Below are 18,296 nucleotides of genomic sequence, written 5' to 3' on the forward strand. Positions count from 1 at the left end.
GCATAAACAACGACACTGCATACATACTGCCATACACGTTGTTGGATGGACCTTCTGCAGTTTATATTTCGATGATCCCAGATAGAACAACCTGGTCTAAGAGCATTTCTTATTATTCTGTACGTAAATATGGGACACTCCATTTAGTATGGTATGTTACTTTTCGTATGGTATGTATTAATTGTAAGTGTCCATCACCCATTTTGTATAATATGTAATCCATAACAATTCATATTATATGTTACGAATTTTCAAAATGTACAATATGTTAGGAATTTGGAAAACTTAGTATATGTTACAAATTTGCAAAACGTGTGATATGTTACAAATTCTAGCTAGGTGGCTAGGTGGCTAACGTTTGCTATCTGGCTAATGTTAGCTAGGCTAGGGTATAGGGTTAAGGTTAGGGTTATGTTTAGGAGTTAGGTTAAAGGGTTAGGGTAAGGGTTAGCAAAAAGGGTTAAGGTTAGGGTCAGGGAAGGGTTAGCTAACATGCTAAGTAGTTGCAAATTAGCCAAAAAGTAGTAAGTAGTTGAAAAGTTTCTAATTAGCTAAAATGTTAAAGTTGTCCATGATGAGATTCAAACTAGCAACCATTGGGTTGTTAGGCATTTGCATTATACACCCACCCATCTACCCTAACCACCCTAAATTTGGTTAACTAAGCATCTGTTTTATGCAGGGGTGAAAGTAGATTTAATTTCTTCCCGGTATGGGACCTCCTGTGTGTGCAAGTGCTTGGCCCTCAAAAATGTATATGCAACACAGCAGAACTGTACGTTCTGCCGCCCTAGGCGAGACAAACCCCCCGCCTATCCCCGCTAAACTAGAATAGTGTAAAGCAGGGATTGGCAAGAGGTTTGGCCTTGGGGCAATTTTTTTCTCATCTAATAGTCGGCATGCTTATGAATCTAAGTTCTGTTCGATGATGCAGCAGCCGCTCCAAAGCTGATGTCAGCCCGTCTGCCTTTTTAGTTGACTTTCTCCTGCACTCTCTCCCCTTATTAAAAAGTTCATGATTTAAAAAGTGTGTCTCATGACATTGTAATAGGTGTCGTCTCCAGTCTATGGGCTACAGAAAAACATTCATAGGGCACTACTCTTTCTACCGTAGACTACATCATTTATGTTAAAGTAATTTGATGGAGCGTTGATGGATCTCCGCAGCGCTGTGTCTCTCCAACAGCACCCTGGAGGGACGCGCTGGGCATGGACAAGCTAAATATTTTGGACCCCTGCCTTTGGCAAAATGGGCACTGCGTATCATTGGGCGCTCACCTATATAGTCCTAATACCACTAAGTGAGAGAAGTTATCATTGTTTTGAGGCAGAATAATGTGAGGTACAGTTGAAGTCGGAAGTTTACATACACCTTAGCCAAATACATTTAAAGTCAGTTTCTCACAATTCCTGACATTTAATTCAGTAAAAATTCCCTGTCTTAGGTCACCACTTTATTTTAAGAACGTGAAATGTCAGAATAATAGTAGAGAGAATGATTTATTTCAGCTTTTATTTCTTTCATCACATTCCCAGTGGGTCAGAAGTTTACATACACTCAATTAGTATTCGGTAGCATTGCCTTTAAATTGTTTAACTTGGGTCAAACGTTTCGGGTAGCCTTCCACAAGGTTCCCACAATAAGTTGGGTGAATTTTGGCCCATTCCTCCTGACAGAGCTGGTGTAACTGAGTCAGGTTTGTAGGCCTCCTTGCTCGTACATGCTTTTTCAGTTCTGCCCACAAATTGTATATAGGTTTGAGGTCGGGGCTTTGTGATGGCCACTCCAATACCTTGACTTTGTTGTCCTTTAGCCATTTTTGCCACAACTTTGGAAGTATGCTTGGGGTCATTGTCCATTTGGAAGACCCATTTGCGACCAAGCTTTAACTTCCTGACTGATGTCTTGAGATGTTGCTTCAATATATCCACATAATTTCCCCACCTCATGATGCCATCAATTTTGTGAAGTGCACCAGTCCCTCCTGCAGCAAAGCACCCCCACAACATGATGCTGCCACCTCCGTCCACCTCCGTGCACCTCCGTGCTCATAAATTCTGAGCGTTTCGCTCTCGGAGCGTTTAGAGAGCACACTGGATGCTCTGGCAGAGGAGTAGGGTTGATCCGAGAGTTCTTACCTCACATGGGCAGTCAAGCACCCAAGCTAACTGGCTAAAGTTAGCTAGCTTGCTAGTTACTTCCAGACATACAGAACCAGCCAAAAGTTTGGACGCACCTACTCATTCAAGGGTTTTTCTTTATTTTGCATATTTTCTACATTATAGACTAATAGTGAAGACATTAGTGAATACAAAACTATGAAATAATACATATGGAATCATATTGTAAACAAAAAAATGAAAATATATTTGAGATTTGAGATTCTTCAAAGTAGCCACCCTTTGCCGTGATGACAGCTTCACACAGTCTTGGCACATATGCTGAGCACTTGTTGGATGCTTTTCCTTCACTCTGCGGTCCAACTCATCCCAAACCATCTCAATTGGGTTGAGGTGCGGTGATTCTGGAGGCCAGGTCATCTGATGCAGCCCTCCTTCACTCTCCTTCTTGGTCAAATAGCCCTTACACAGCCTGGAGGTGTGTTGGGTCATTGTCCTGTTGAAAAACAAATGATAGTCCCACTAAGCGCAAACCTGATGGGATGGAGTATCGCTGCAGAAAGATGTGGTAGCCATGCTGGTTAAGTGTGCCTTGAATTCTAAATAAATCACTGACAGTGTCACCAACAAAGCACCCCCACACCATCACACCTCCTCCTCCATGCTTCACAGTGGAAACCACACATGTGGAGATCATCCGTTCACTTACTCTGCGTCTCACAAACGCATGCCAGTTTCAACCAAAAATCTCAAATTTGGACTCATCAGACCAAAGGACAGATTTCCACCGGTCTAATATCCATTGCCCGTGTTTCTTGGCCCAAGCAAGTCTTTTCTTCTTATTGGTGTCCTTTAGTAGTGGTTTCTTTGCAACAACTCGACCATGAAGGCCTGATTTATGCAATCTCCTCTGAACAGTTGATGTTGAGATGTGTGTGCTACTTGAACTCTGAAGCATTTATTTGGGCTGAAATTTCTGAGGCTGGTAACTCTAATGAACTTATCCTCTGCAGCAGAGGTAACTCTTGGTCTTCCTTTCCTGTGGCAGTCCTCATGAGAGCCAGTTTCATCATAGCGCTTGATGGTTTTTGCGACTGAACTTGAAGAAACTTTCAAAGTTCTTAGAATTTTCCAGATTGACTGACATTCATGTCAGAACGTAATGATGGACTGTCATTTCTTTTCGCTTATTTGAGCTGTTCTTGCCATAATATGGACTTGGTCTTATACCAAATAGGGCTATCTTCTGTATACCACCCCTACCTTGTCACAGCACAACTGATTGGCTCAAACGCATTAAGAAGGAAAGAAATTCCACAAATTAACTTTGAACAAGGTACACCTGTTAATTGAAATGCATTTCCGGTGACTACCTCATGAAGAGATGGTTGAGAGTATGCCAAGAATGTCACACCCTGATCTGTTTCACCTGTCTTTGTGATTGTCTCCACCCCTCTCCAGGTGTTGCCAATCTCTCCCATTATCCGCTGTGTATTTATACCTGTGTTCTCTGTTTGTCTGTTGCCAGTTCGTCTTGTTTGTTTCAAGTCAACCAGCATTTTGTGTCTTAGCTCCTGCTTTTTCAAGTCTCTTTTCTCGCCGTCCTGGTTTTGACCCTTGCCTGTCCTGACTCTGAGCCCGCCTGCCTGACCACTCTGCCTGTCCCTGATCCTGAGCCTGCCTGCCACCCGGTACCATTGCACCACCTCTGGTTTACTGAGCCCTGCCTGCCTTGACCTGTCTATTGCCTGCCCCTGTTGGAATATTAAACTAATGTTTATTCAACGTGGTCTGTATCTGGGTCTTAACTTCATACCTGATAGTACGAACTGGCCATGACTGACCCAGCAGACCCGGACCAGCTGTAGAACGCCATCTCCTCCCAAGGAGCCTCCATTGATAGTCACGAGGAATTGCTTTGTGGGCTGATGGAGGGGGTCCAAACGTTGGCTGAGCGCCATGACCGCGAGTTGGACATGCTGCTGGAGCAATTCCGCGGGTCGTCTGGCGGGCAGCCTGCCACGGTGGTAACCCCACCACCCCTCAGCAACTCGGCGGTTAGCAGCCTTGCACCACCGGCCACTAAACCTTACCGGGAGCTCCGGTTACCTCCTTCAGAACGCTGTAATGGAAGCTCAGTGTGCCCTCATTTTCTAGCTTCAACGCTCCTCCTTCCCCTCGGATCACTCCAACATAGCCTACCTCATCATGCTGATGTCTGGAAGGGCTCTCACCTGGGCTGCCGCCGTATGGGAACAACTGCCAGCCATATACGCGAGCCTAGAGGGATTTGTGGGAGAGGTGAGGAAGGTCTTTGATGCCCTGTTCTTCGGGAGAGAAGGTGCCCGGAGGCTAATCCAGCTCCGACAGGACGCCCGCACTGTGACCAACTATGCGGTGGATTTCCGTACGTTGGCAGCAGAGAGTGCGTGGAACCCGGAAGCACTGTTCAACATGTTCCTGCAAGGCGCCTCTGAGGAGGTTAAGGATGAGCTTGTGGCTCGTGAGTTACCCACAGATTTTGTCTATCTCATCGCTTTGACCATCCGTATCGATGGGCGATTGCGGGAACGACGGATGGAGAGGAAATTCAATTTCACTTGCACGTCCATGGATTTCACCTTGCCTCCGAGTCATCCCGGAAGTCCCCGATGGTCCCGTGGCCGAGACCACCCGAGATTTCCCAACCTTCTTCGAGAGTCGCCGAGGAGGGCCGAGGCTCTGTTTCCCGAGCCCATGCAACTAGGCAGGGCTGGGCTGTCGCCAGCGGAATGTCAACACCGGATCAGCACAAGGAGCTGTCTGTATTTTGTGTCCTTTTGCCTGGGTAAAAGACCAAGCTCACCGGTAGGAGCAAGTACTCTGGTGGGCCATATGGGGAGCTTTTCTGCTTCCCTTACTCGCACCCCTTTTCATATCATTCTGCTGTGGGGAAACCAGTCCAAATCTCTCCAGGTCCTCATTGACTCTCGGGCCGATTAGAGCTTTTTGGACTCCACATTGGCTTCCGAGCTGAACATCCCCATTCAGCCCCTCTCCATTCATGTGGATGTTAGAGCATTGGACGGCGCTTTATAGGTCGGGTCACCCATAACACCACTCGCATCAACCTATGGGTGTCAGGGAATCGCAGCGAGACCATTCAGTTCCTGCTTATCAAGTCCCCCCAGATCCCGTGGTTTTGGGATTCTCCTGGCTCCAGTGACACATCCCACTTATCAACTTGTCTACGGGTGCCATCATGGACTGGAGTCCGTTCTGCCGCGCCCATTGTCTGAAGTCGGAGCAACCCGCCCCGTAACATCTTCCTGGGTCCTAAGGAGGTGGTTCTGAATCTCTCCGCCATTCCCGTTGAGTACCAGGATCTCCGGGAGGTGTTCAGCAAGTCCAGGGCCACTTCCCTTCTGCCGCACCACCCATATGACTGTGGGATTGGCCTTTTCCGGGGGATGTCTGTACTCGCTATCGGGACCTGAAACCAAGGCAATGGAGGACTACATTGGGGACTCCCTAGCTACTGGATTTATCCATCCCTCTTCCTCTCCCGCTGGCTCAGGGTTCTTCTTTGTGGAGAAGAAGGACAAGACCCTGCGCCCATGCATTGACTACAGGGGACTCAATGACATCACGGTTAAGAACCGTTATCCACTACCACTAATTTCCTCAGCCTTCAAGCCACTCCAGGGGGCCACTGTGTTCTCCAAGCTGGATCTACGTAATGCCTACCACCTGATGCGGATACGAGAGGGAGACAAATGCGGCCACTACAAATATCTGGTCATGCCCCTTGGCCTCACCAACGCCCCCACCGTGTTCCAGTCTCTGGTGAATGACGTTCTCCATGACATGCTGAACCGGTTCGTCTTCGTCTACATTGATGACATCCTCGTCTTCTCCCGCTCCCGCCAAGAGCACGTGCTCCATGTCCGGCAGGTTCTCAAGCGCCTTCTGGAGAACCAGTTGTTCGTTAAGGTGGAAAAATGTGAGTTCCATCGCTCCACCATTCCCTTTCTGGGCTACATCATCTCTGCTGTGAGCGTCAAGATGTATCCCGAGAAGGTGAAAGTGGTGGTGGATTGGCCTCAGCCTACATCCAGGGTGCAGCTGCAACGCTTCCTGGGGTTCACCAACTTCTATCACGACAACGCTTTTGGTGGCCTACCATGGTTCCAGACGTCGCCACCTGCATGATCTGTGCACGGAACAAGACACCTCGACAAGCTCCGGCTGCCCATCCCTCATCGCCCCTGATCTCACATCTCCCTGAACTTTGTCATGGGTCTCCCCCCGTCTGATGGCAACACCGCCATCTTGACCGTGGTGGATCCCCCTGTCTGCCCTCGCCTCTACCAAGGTTCCGTTCACGTGGTCCACGGACCGGGCGTTCCGGACCGGGCATTCCGGGACCTTAAACACAGCTTCACCACGTCTCCGATCCTGGTTCATCCGGACCCTTCCCATCAGTTCGAGGTGGAGGCCGATGCTTCGGATGTCGGCGTGGGGGCTGTTCTGTCCCAACGTTCTGCCATGGACCTTGTAAAGCTGTCATCAAGACAAAGGGTGGCTACTTTGAAGAATCTAAAATATGAAATATATTTTGATTTGTTTAACACTTTTTTTGTTACTACATGATTCCATATGTGTTATTTCATAGTTTTGATGTCTTCACGATTTTTCTACAATGTAGAAAATAGTAAAAATAAAGAAAAACCCTTGAATGAGTAGGTGTGTCCAAACCTTTGACTGGTACTGTATATTGATTTAACAGTAGGCATATCCGTAGCCTGGCCTTGTTTCCTATAAGGCCTAGTCCTGATTTTGAATTTAATTTGTTTTTTCAATTCTTGGGAGAAATTAATTTATTGTTCATCGTTTGTCTTTTTTAGTAAGTATTTTTTCCTCTTTTTCCTCTAATATTTATCCGAACAACCGCTACCTATCATCACTACCATTATTTATTGAATAAAACCAGACACGTTTACCTTTTCACAAGCATGTACATACACACACACACACACACAAACACACACACACACACACACACACACACACACACACACACACACACACACACACACACACACACACACACACACACACACACACACACACACACACACACACACACACACACACACACACACACACACACACACACACACAGTGTCACAATTCCAATAGTGGTGATGAAGGAGTCAGGCGCAGAGAGCAGGGTAGTGAGTAGCAAGTGGATTTAATATTCCAAAAAGATATATAACGAGACGGCTACGCCACACATCCAAGGGTGCGTCAAGTACAGTCCAAAACAAACAGGACAAAATCCACAGGGAACAGACACCACAAGAAAAATATGACACCACAAACAGAAAAAGAAGCCCGCACAAAAGTCGGCGGGCCAACTGGGTTTAAATAGCCCACAATAAACCTAAACACAAAACAGGTGCAACAAATCAGACAAAACTAAATGAAACAGAAAAGGGGATCGGTGACAGCTAGTAGGCCGGAGACGACGACCGCCGAGCGCCGCCCGAACGGGAAGAGGCACCATCTTCGGCGGGATTCGTAACACACAGGGCCGGCCCTAGCCACTGAACGACATAAGCAGGGCCCTGCGGCCGCTAGTGGGCCCCAACCAAAGTTTTTTTTGTTTAATGTTTTTTATTTTACTTAGCCGGGGTCTCAAATTACTGTTGAGAGTTTGGATAGTAGAATACACAAGGTGCAATTTCTAAATTTGGTTGCGCAACAGCAGTTTTTCTCTTGTTATATGGGTCACTTACAGTCACTCAATTAGCCTGTGTCAGCTAAAACATTTTTGATTGGTAAGTTAGTCTAGCCAGCTATCTGAACTTGATTTTGTAAGTCATTCTCACTCAGATATTATATTAACATGGCATAAGTCATAGCAAAATGTATAGAATTGCTGGAAATTTGCTATAAAACTGCAGATTTTACTTTCCGCCTCATGGCAAAATTTGTAGAATTGCAGGAAATTAACTCTAGAACTATTTTTTTTTCTCTTTGCCGTCAAGAGGGGTGACACTAAAATGTTTTGTCTGTGAGATGTGGGCCCCCCCAACAACATTTAGCTTAGGGCCCCCAAAAGGCTAGAGCCGGCCCTTTACACACACACACACACACACACACACACACACACACACACACACACACACACACACACACACACACACACACACACACACACACACACACACACACACACACACACACACACACAACCCCTCATCTGCGATACATTAATCAATCCCGGCATGACATCAATGATTTATCTGCTGTTTACATAGTCTACAAAGTATTCACAAAATGCACATCTAGGCATTATCTCTCTGTCACACAGATGGTGAATAATGAAGTAGGCCTAGACTTTCTGGAAGCTGATTTAAAGTATTTGTGAAAAACAAAGCAGAGAAGAAAACATTTAAAAGTTAATAATTGATGGCATGCAGGGTTCTTTGCTGGGTGGGTGCTTTTATCCAAAGCAGCTTACACGGCCTCCACTCTTCTGCCTAGCAACATTTATTCAATTTATACTACAGGATGTTTCTTCTGAGGTGCTGCAGGTTAAATGCCTTTCACACACAGGCAGAAAGATCTCCGCACTAATCCTTCTGGGAGTTGAACCGACATCTCTTTCCCAACCCTGTCCTGAGCCCATCTCTTCTGGTGAGTTCAGGTGGCAACACATACAGTATTAAAATGATTAGAAATGCTTATAAACGACCCATCGGATATTTCAATAATCATTAGTAAAGTGTTGTTAATCAATATTTATCATTACTCATGTATATTAACAACGTTAGTAATTACATAAATCTAAATATTTATCCACAGTGTAGGCAAACTGTTACCACTTATTGTGTAACTAAACATGCTCCACATGAAATAGAATTATGTCATGCTACATTGCATTGGTGGTTTTCTGATGATGTCTTGAAAAAGGCTTCAAGATGTTTCTACAATTGTAAAGGTTTCTCTTGGGTGAAGTCAGCCCACTGTAACATCTGGTCTCCCTGGTCTAAACCTGCCGTTATAGTGCACAGATTTGAGTTTGCTTTCATTTCTCTACACTCTTAGGGGAAAAAAGTGCTATTTTGGGCCTAGAAAAGTTATTCGACTGTCCCCATTGGACAACCCTTTGAAGAACCTTTTTGGTTCCAGGTGGAACCCTTTTGGGTTCATTGTGGAACCCTTTCCAAAGATGTTTCTACATGGAACTCGAAAGTGTTCTACCTGGAACTAAAATGGGTTCTACCTGGAACCAAAAAGGGTTCTCCTATGGGGATGACCAAAGAACCTGTTTGGAACCCTTTTTTTCCAAGAGTGTACTTGTAATTCAGAACAAGAACTGACCATAACCGATTTAGGATACAGCTTAACAATAACAATACTTTATTTTCTCTTCAAGTAAAACAGCATTCTCCGCTCTCTCTTTTCTCTCTCTTTTCTCTCTCGATCTCACCTTATTTTCAATCTGCACTGCAATTCAATTAACTAGTAGAGCTTCAGTGACACGAGGGAACAACTACCCATTCTTTACAGTGAAAGTTGTTTTATTTTGCCAACCCGGGGAAATTAACGTTGGTAGCTTGGTTATATAACCAGTGTTGGTCCCCTCACACACTTAGATTATTTCCCTACACAGCTTTATAATTGCTGCTGCTGGTCGATGGAACATTGAAATCCCGCAAACGAGGCAACAGGCATGAGGTGCTTCTGTGTGCTGGTCCCCTGGTGCAGCTCTGTGTACAGGCTCCCGTGGGTCCCCTGGCGGAGCTCCTTGTGGCAGGGCACCAAGGCAAACACACAGGCAACAGATGGCCTCTGTTGTGTTCCTTCCATCATTGGAGCTGAGGCTGGCTCTGAGCTCAGGCCCACTGAGAAAGAGAGAGAGAGAGAGATTGGATGGAACATGAATTCACTTAGGTAGATCTGTTGGCCATATGTGAAGTGGTGTGCAGACATACGGCCATACAGATATTTGTTACAGGTTTAGGGTCTGTTTATGAAGGATGTTTATGTGCATTATGCAAACACATGAGCAAGATCCAAAAAACTGTAGGGTTCGAAAGATTTCCCCAACTTTTTCAACTTCAATCTCTCTTAATACATTACTTCACACAGTTACTCTCCACATGTCCAAAACCCTCAATTAAGTCAGTATATGAACTTTCAAGACACCATGAGTTACAGGGAAAACATATGGTCAGTAAGAAACACAATAACTGAGAATGTCCAGTTGTAGCATATTCAGTACACAACTAGATGGCGCTCACTAACAGAAATTGAGTCTAATGGGCGATGACTAGAGAGGACAGTGGACCTGTTTCCATGACTGATTGAAAAATGCCCTACATTACATGGACTCAATTTTCTTGTTTTGTGTGGTCGGAAAAAGGTCAACAAGCTGATTTCAAACAGAATATATGTCACAGTAGAGGCATGCCACAAGAAATGCCTGCATGTTAAGGAGTATAAAGTACACACAGGTATTATGAGTGAAAAATTAGGGTTATAAAGGTTATGGATCTATGAAAAGAGCTAATGTATAGGATTCGAAGGTTGTTGATTTTATAATATGGAATAGGCCAAGTGAAAAACATAAAATAGAGTGAATGCTGGAGATAAATATTATAGATAACTTCAACTGACAGGCATTAAGAGAGACCCTGAGGGATGATTCTGGCTGGTATTTAATGCAAAACAAGCCTTTGAGTATCAGGTTATAGGCCAGAGGGAGAGTACGTTAATATATGTTTATATATACAGTACCAGTCAAAAGTTTGCACACACCTACTCATTCAAGGGTTTTTCATTCGTTTGACTATTTTCTACATTGTCGAATAATAGTGAAGACATCAAAACTATAAAATAACACATATGGAATCATGTTGTAACCAAAAAAGCGTTAAACAAATCAAAATATTTGATGTTTGATATTCTTCAAAGTAGCCACCCTTTGCCTTGATGACAGCTTCGCACACTCTTGGCATTCTCTCAACCAGCTTTGTGAGGTAGTCACCTGGAATGCATTTAAATTAACAGCTGTGCCTTGTTAAAAGTTCATTTGTGGAATTTCTTTCCTTCTTAATGAGTTTGTATTGTGACGTGGTAGGGGTGGTATACAGAAGTTAGCCCTATTTGGTAAAATACCAAGTCCATATTATGGCAAGAACAGCTCAAATAGGCAAAGAGAAACGACAGTCCTTCATTACTTTAAGACATGAAGGTCAGTCAATCCGGAAAGTGCAGTCGCAAAAACCATCAAGCGCTACGATGAAACTGGCTCTCATGAGAACAGCCACAGGAAAGGAAGATCCAGAGTTACCTGTGCTGCAGAGGATAAGTTAATTAGAGTTACCAGCCTCAAAAATTGCAGCCCAAATAAATGCTTCAGAGTTCAAGTTACACGCACATCTCAACATCAACTGTTCAGAAGAGACTGCGTGAATCAGGCCTTCATGGTCGAATTGCTGCCAATAATCCACTACTAAAGAAAACCAATAATAAGAAGAGACTTGCTTGGGCCAAGAAACACTAGCAATGGACAATAGACCTGTGGAAAATCTGTTCTTTGGTCCAAATATGAGATTTTTGGTTCCAACTGCTGTGTCTTTGTGAGACACAGAGTAGGTGAACGGATGATCTCCAGGTGAACGGATGATCTGTGTGGTTCCCACCGTGAAGCATGGAGGAGGAGGTGTGGGGGTGTGGGGGTGCTTTGCTGGTGACACTGTCAGTGATTTATTTATAATTCAAGGCACACTTAACCAGCATGGCCACCACAGCATTCTGCAGCGATACACCATCCCATCTGGTTTGCGATTGGTGGGAGTATCATTTGTTTTTCAACAGGACAATGACCCAACACACCTCCAGGCTGTGTAAGCGCTATTTGACCAAGAAGGAAAGTGATGGAGTGCTGCATCAGATGACCTGGCTTCCACAATCACCCGACCTCAACCCAATTGAGATGGTTTGGGATGAGTTGGACCGCAGAGTGAAGGAAAAGCAGCCAACGAGTGCTTAGCATATGTGGGGACTCCTTCAAGACTGTTGGAAAAGCATTCCAGAAGAAGCTGGCTGAGAAAATGCAAAGAGTGTGCAAAGCTGTCATCACGGCAAAGGGTGGCTACTTTGAAGAATCTTTAATCTTTAGTTTAACACTTTTTTGGTTACAACATGATTCCATATGTGGTATTTCATAGTTTTGATGTCTTCACTATTATTCTACAATGTAGAAAATAGTAAAAACAAAGAAAAATCCTTGAATGAGTAGGTGTGTCCAAACTTTTGACTGGTACTGTATATATATATATATATATATATATTATAACCACACATCAAAGTGGATAATAAACCACTGAACCACAACATGACAGTGTTCAACAACTGCATCCATTCACCCGAACTTGTTCTTATTACTGAACTAACACAAACCACTTACAAAAGGAGAAACATGAAAATAGATTTTTCATTATGTTATGCAATGCGGGTGTCTGTGTTTGATGTTTCACCAAAGAATATGAGCATTATTTGTGTTAGGGATTGGCCAATTATCTAGTCAGTACACAGTGTAATCAGAGCCTCAAGATGACAAAGTCAATTGGAGAGAGGTAGGTCTTGTGTTCCGTCTCTCCCCTTTTTTTTGCACCCTTTTGTCAATACACAATTATCCTCTCTGTTGCCTTTCCCTGTGATAGCGGAGGCCCTAAAATAGCTTTCTGAGGACTTATTTTCTAATTGCAGCAATCCGGAGTCATTTGAAGCATTGATCAAACATTAGAGGCTTTATATGTTACAGTGCGTGGGCACGGTAGTGTGGAACAGGAGAGAGAGAGACAGAGAAGGTTACAGGTTGCCTCAGTACTAGGTGTTTTCAAATCGGTTTTGAGCAATTGTAGAGGGTGGTGCACTATTGGCTTGTTTTTCTTGTTGTCTTCCTATAATGTGTGTTAGCTGATGATAGGCTAGTGCCACAGGATTCCATGTAGTGATGACTGAGTGGACTGTGGCTGTAGTTGGTTGGTGGCCATGTTGTTTGTAATTTGCCACTTTGGAGGGATGTAGGAAGCGTATTGCATCATGTGTTGATTGTTGCTCACGGCTGATGGCTGAACCACCTGCAGTAAATATGTTATAAGTATACCATGGCTCTCTGAAAAGCCCTCAACGGTCAATTTGAGTTGAAACAATAACAAAGCGTTCTCACCACAACTGTTTCGGTAAAAAGCTGAGGGATGGGGCTGGAGAAATTAAACCACTCTCAAATCCATAGACAAGATCTGACCATCCATGATATTAAAATGATAGTTTTAACCATGTTTTGAGGCTATAAAGTGTTTGTTTACATTTCCTTTGTTTACAAACATTGGAGTAAAACAAGCTTATATTTTGGGTTCTGATGGGCTATGACAGCTGAACTAAGCTCATAAATTGTGTTCTTCAAGAATCAATGGGTACATACAGTATCATTAATTCATTATGATATTGAATTTATGACAAAAGTGTATGTAGCAACTGCAGATTTCCCCTTTAAGAGAGAGTGTAGATGTTCAATCTGGGGCCTGTTGCACAAAAGTAGAATTAAGACATCCAGGATAAATGACTCAGCTGAGCTCAATGAAGCCAAAACATGTGCGTCCAGGCTTAATTGGTTGCACAAAGACCAAGCCAGGATGAGCAGACACGGATTCATTAAGCCAGGTGAAACCAATCCTGGATAGGTGCGCGCTCACGGCTCACTCAAATAGACCCCGCCACAGATCACAGATTAACTGATTTACCATGGCAACTAGAGCCGCGTACTTTTCCCCGTCGGAAGCACAAATCCTCATGGAGGCATAGGAGGAGGTAAAATATATAATTAAGAAGAAAGGCAACACCGCCACAGTGATAAAGCAAAGAGAAAAAGCGTGGCAAAGTATTGCAGACCGCCTGAATGCGTAAGTAGTGCACAATTACACACTCACCGCTCCGCTGAAACATCACAATTACAATTCAAATATTTAATTCACATCTCCAAAAATGCAGTTGTACTGTAATTATGAAACGGTTAAATTTTTAATTGAAATGCACTGCAGATATGAGTGAAATTGTGTAAAGTAACTCCATCACACTGTATAAAGCTATGATACATTTTTTGATATTTTTACTGAAAACAAGACAAAAATACCAAGTAATTTTTTGCAGTGTGACTCCATTAAATGTGTGTGTGTGTGTGTGTGTGTGTGTGTGTGTGTGTGTGTGTGTGTGTGTGTAGATTAAACATGAACGGGCCAAAACGGACATGGCAGCAGGTCAAAATCAAATACAAGAACATTCTGCAGAATGGTATGGTCCCTGACTAATATTTAACAAAGCACAAGCATATATTGTACCCAGAAGGTGCCTGCTCACACATTGTCTGTACTGTTTTAGCAGTGAAAAAGAATACCCACAGACAAGGCACGGGTGGTGGGTCACCAAAGGCTGACCTTACCCCAGCAGAGGACATGGCCTTGGAGCTAAATAAAGGCAGGCCCGTCTTAGAGGGGATCCCTGGGGGGAAAGAGACGAGCATAGGTTCCTCCCAAGATGCCACCCGCTTCATTCAAGGTATGTCCTTCCATCTCTACATGGGATACAACCACATTCATATTGAATCAATTTGGACTGTCTGACTTTGGTTTACCTATTGCCTTGCAGTGTCTGGCAGCACTGTGTTCCTGTTAGAGCCACCAGCACAAGCACCAGACGATGCTGATCCAGTGAGTACTCCATCAAAGGCATACTGTAGGCCTGGCATGTCTTGTCTACTAGCTTCAATATGAATCCGATTAAATGTGATAGGGTGAAGGCCCCAGTGCAGCAGCAACAGCACATGATGGAGACGATGATGAGGAGGAGACCATCTCTCTGGATTCCAGAAGGCATGAGGTATCATGTTAAGACTGTGAAAGTACTATTTACTCTACAATGGTGAGGAGTCCTCATCAAAATCAAAAAATCTAATTTCTTTTACAGGACCCAGATGCTATACAGTGGGAAAACCAGCCTGGCAACATAGTGCGTATTAATAAAAGGACACCACATCCTGCCAAATTCCAGCTGCGCTAATTGTATTGTGTTCACAGAGCTCACAAGCTATCAGAAAGTTGTATGGCAACCACCTCCGGCGCCAAATAGAACTGGCAGACATAGACATTCAGTACAAGAAGAAAAAGATGGAAAATCTTGCACTGGAGTCCGAAATAAAAAAGAGGACAATTAGGAAACTGGACCTTGAAATAAAAAAACTTGAGAGGGAGGTGAGATATGCCTTCAATGTACACTGTATGCTAACTGTAACACAAATGTATTAATCATTATTTTTCTTTCCTCCCCCAGCTCCAAGAAGATGACACAGCTCAAAATAAAAATTAGGTATATTCTCGTAAAGTCAAGTGAGCCATGACATATGAGCTCTTATTGTGAGCACACAGGACGGTGGCATCTTTCTAAGGTTTTTTTTATTTTCCCAGCAATCAGTACAACCAAGTCATCGTTATAAGGCATCGCCCTCTTTTGCCCACCCCCCCAGCACCAGGTGTGGCCACTAGCCTATATGAAGGCCCAAAATTGTGTGTTCCTTTCTGCTCTGACAATGGCATGCCCATTCGTGCGAGATGTGGTGGATGAAGAAGCACTTGTGCTGAGGAGAGCCTTCAGGCGAGAAAGGGTCTTCAGGGACCGGTTGGACCCACTGGCCTTCCCTGATGACCATCTATATGAAAGATACAGGTTTTCTGCAGATGGCATCAGGTATCTATGCAGACTACTGGGTCCCAGGATTAAGCACCGCACTGCACGGAGCCATGCACTGAGTGTGGAGCAAATGGTTTGTGTGGCCTTGCGCTTTTTTGCTAGTGGAGCCTTCCTGTACTCAGTGGGGGATGCAGAACAGCTGAACAAGGCCACGATTTGCCGCACAATAAGGAGTGTGTGTCTGGCTATCAAAGCATTAGCAGATGTCTTCATCTCCTTCCCTGGCCACAGAAGACTCTGTGACATCAAAGAGGAGTTCTATAGGATTGCAGGTAAGAGGATCTACAAATTACAGGACAACTGTTAACACATAGTAGGATACTCATTACTTTGTGTGACAGGTTTCCCCAATGTCATTGGTGCAGTGGACTGCACACACATAAGGATAAAAGCCCCCTCAGGTGCCCATGAGGCCGATTTTGTGAATAGGAAATCCTTTCACAGCATTAATGTTCAGGTGAACATAACTTTTTGATATTGTCCATTGACGAACACTCTGCATTGCCAGTGATGTGCATTGATTGGTGTAATATTCCTCATCTTATGATTTCAGATGGTCTGCAATGCTGACTGTGTGATCAGCAATGTTGTGGCAAAATGGCCTGGCTCAGTCCATGACTCCAGAATCTTTCGGGCCTCTGAAATCTATCAGTGCCTATCACAAGGTAAGCCACACAACCCCTATTTATAACCATCATGGCTGTGTCAAGAATATCACTGTGTTTATGAGGTAGTAATGATGAGATTTTGTGTTGACAGGTGAATTCTCTGGTGTGTTGCTGGGAGACAGGGGGTATGGCTGCCAGCCTTTTCTCCTGACACCTTTCACAGACCCCCAGGAAGCACAGCAGGCCTACAACCATGCCCATGCCAGGACCAGGGCCAGAGTTGAAATGACCTTTGGCCTCCTGAAGGCACGCTTTCACTGCCTTCACAAATTAAGGGTCAGCCCTGTTAGGGCATGTGATATTACTGTGGCTTGTGCTGTCCTCCACAATGTGGCCTGCCTGAGGAAGGAGAGGGCCCCCAGAGTGCCACCAGCCATGGACTGGGACAATCCGTCAATCTTCCCTGATGACGACAGTGGTCGGCTGCTGAGGGACCAATATGTGTTGAATTATTTTAGTTAGTATGTGTGCTTTCAATTTTGGTTAAATATGTCCTGCGGTGGCAGAGGAATTTGGTTTTTTTTGGGTTCGTTTTTTGACGAATTTGGCCTCTTATGATGTTTGTGCGGTATACTGTGTGTAATACAAGGCTGCAGGGAGGCTACTGCATCCATTCATTTGTCTGTTCAGTTGATGTGTATGGATTTGTCCTGCATTTATTTTAGTGTGCAGACATGCAGGGTGTGTTATATACAGACCTTTGAATGTGTATGTATCATTTTGTATAATATGCTTGGATTCTGTGCTTTCCATCTTGTAGAGTCACTGTGACTTCAGTTTCGAAAGGAGCTGATGGTTTACCTGCTTTGTTTTGTCCTTATTCAATAAAGGAACATAATGTTACACATTGTGTTTTTATATTCATATGGAATGTGTATTTGTTTATATGACAGAGTACTAGGGCCACACTGAAGAAAAAGGATAAAGTCATAAATTTATGAGGCTGGTTCTTTCTGCAGAAAAGCTACATATTGTTTTTACAGTTTTGATACTTATGACAATGTGATACTTAATATTCTGGCACATCAGCATGTCTTTGTTTATGAAACCATACTGAAGTACAATTTCACGAAATGCCCCACATCTGTCATTTTAACAACTGTCCTCCTTTAAAACAACTGGTTACAATATTATGACTTGTGTTTTTTTCCCCTCTGTGGCCCTAATATTCTATCATTTTATATATAGCCTTATAGTCTATGGGAAACTGTAAATTATCTAATGATAGCAACATCATCTAAAAATCATTTTTTATCCAAAATCATTGAAATTAATGATCACAAACGTTTAAATAATAACAGTGGGTCTAGTTATATGTGATAACAATGTATAGTGAGCAGTGAAATAACTATTGGTTTCCATTTGTGGTGACTGCTGACTGACATTAGGGATGAGATTAAATAGATCCTGGAATTTAGCCTGGTCTGGAGCAGGCTAGCTCCACAGAATAAATCTCCATGGTAATTTATACCATAACATATCCTCCTGCCCCCTATCCATCTTTAGTGCAACCGGATTACGGATCAATTGAGCCAGGATCACCAAGATATCCTGGCTTAATCCCTTATCCTAGTTTTGTGCAACAGGCCCCAGGAGAGATACTGTTATTTAAGGCTTGTTTCTCATATTCAAATCAAACTTTATTTGCCACATGCGCCGAATACAACAAGTGTACACTTTACCGTGAAATGCTTACTTACAAGC

The 18,296-nt window shown here is 43.8% G+C and overlaps 1 protein-coding gene across 3 annotated transcripts; it reads left to right on the plus strand.

Annotated features, from left to right (window-relative positions):
* The first annotated feature begins 13,707 nt into the window (after nt 1-13,707).
* On the plus strand, nt 13,708-17,456 carry LOC139582708 (putative nuclease HARBI1). Of its 3 annotated transcripts, none has more exons than XR_011676405.1 (9): nt 13,708-14,472; nt 14,560-14,736; nt 14,827-14,888; nt 14,971-15,057; nt 15,145-15,428; nt 15,508-15,543; nt 15,642-16,381; nt 16,478-16,589; nt 16,684-17,456. XR_011676405.1 is itself a non-coding variant. In XM_071412954.1 (9 exons), the coding sequence occupies exons 7-9, from the start codon at nt 16,128-16,130 to the stop codon at nt 17,052-17,054; spliced, it is 552 nt and encodes a 183-aa protein (XP_071269055.1). In that variant the 5' UTR covers nt 13,720-14,472; nt 14,560-14,736; nt 14,827-14,888; nt 14,971-15,057; nt 15,145-15,428; nt 15,508-15,543; nt 15,642-16,127; the 3' UTR covers nt 17,055-17,456. The 3 variants fall into 3 exon arrangements, 1 of the variants encoding a protein (XP_071269055.1); XM_071412954.1 differs by having other exon boundaries at nt 13,720-14,472; nt 15,642-16,196; XR_011676404.1 differs by having other exon boundaries at nt 13,708-14,736; nt 15,145-15,186; nt 15,255-16,196.
* Nucleotides 17,457-18,296: the final 840 nt, after the last annotated feature.

This window comes from Salvelinus alpinus, chromosome 8, assembly GCF_045679555.1.
Source record: "Salvelinus alpinus chromosome 8, SLU_Salpinus.1, whole genome shotgun sequence".
Classification (NCBI taxonomy): Eukaryota; Metazoa; Chordata; class Actinopteri; order Salmoniformes; family Salmonidae; genus Salvelinus; species Salvelinus alpinus.

Bases quoted from the DNA above. Each gene is read 5' to 3' on its own strand.
- LOC139582708 (XM_071412954.1), top strand. From the start codon at position 16,128: ATGTCTTCATCTCCTTCCCTGGCCACAGAAGACTCTGTGACATCAAAG. The intron at 16,197-16,477 runs GTAAGAGGATCT...TTATGATTTCAG, and splicing joins GGAGTTCTATAGGATTGCAG to ATGGTCTGCAATGCTGACTG. The intron at 16,590-16,683 runs GTAAGCCACACA...TTGTGTTGACAG, and splicing joins CTATCAGTGCCTATCACAAG to GTGAATTCTCTGGTGTGTTG.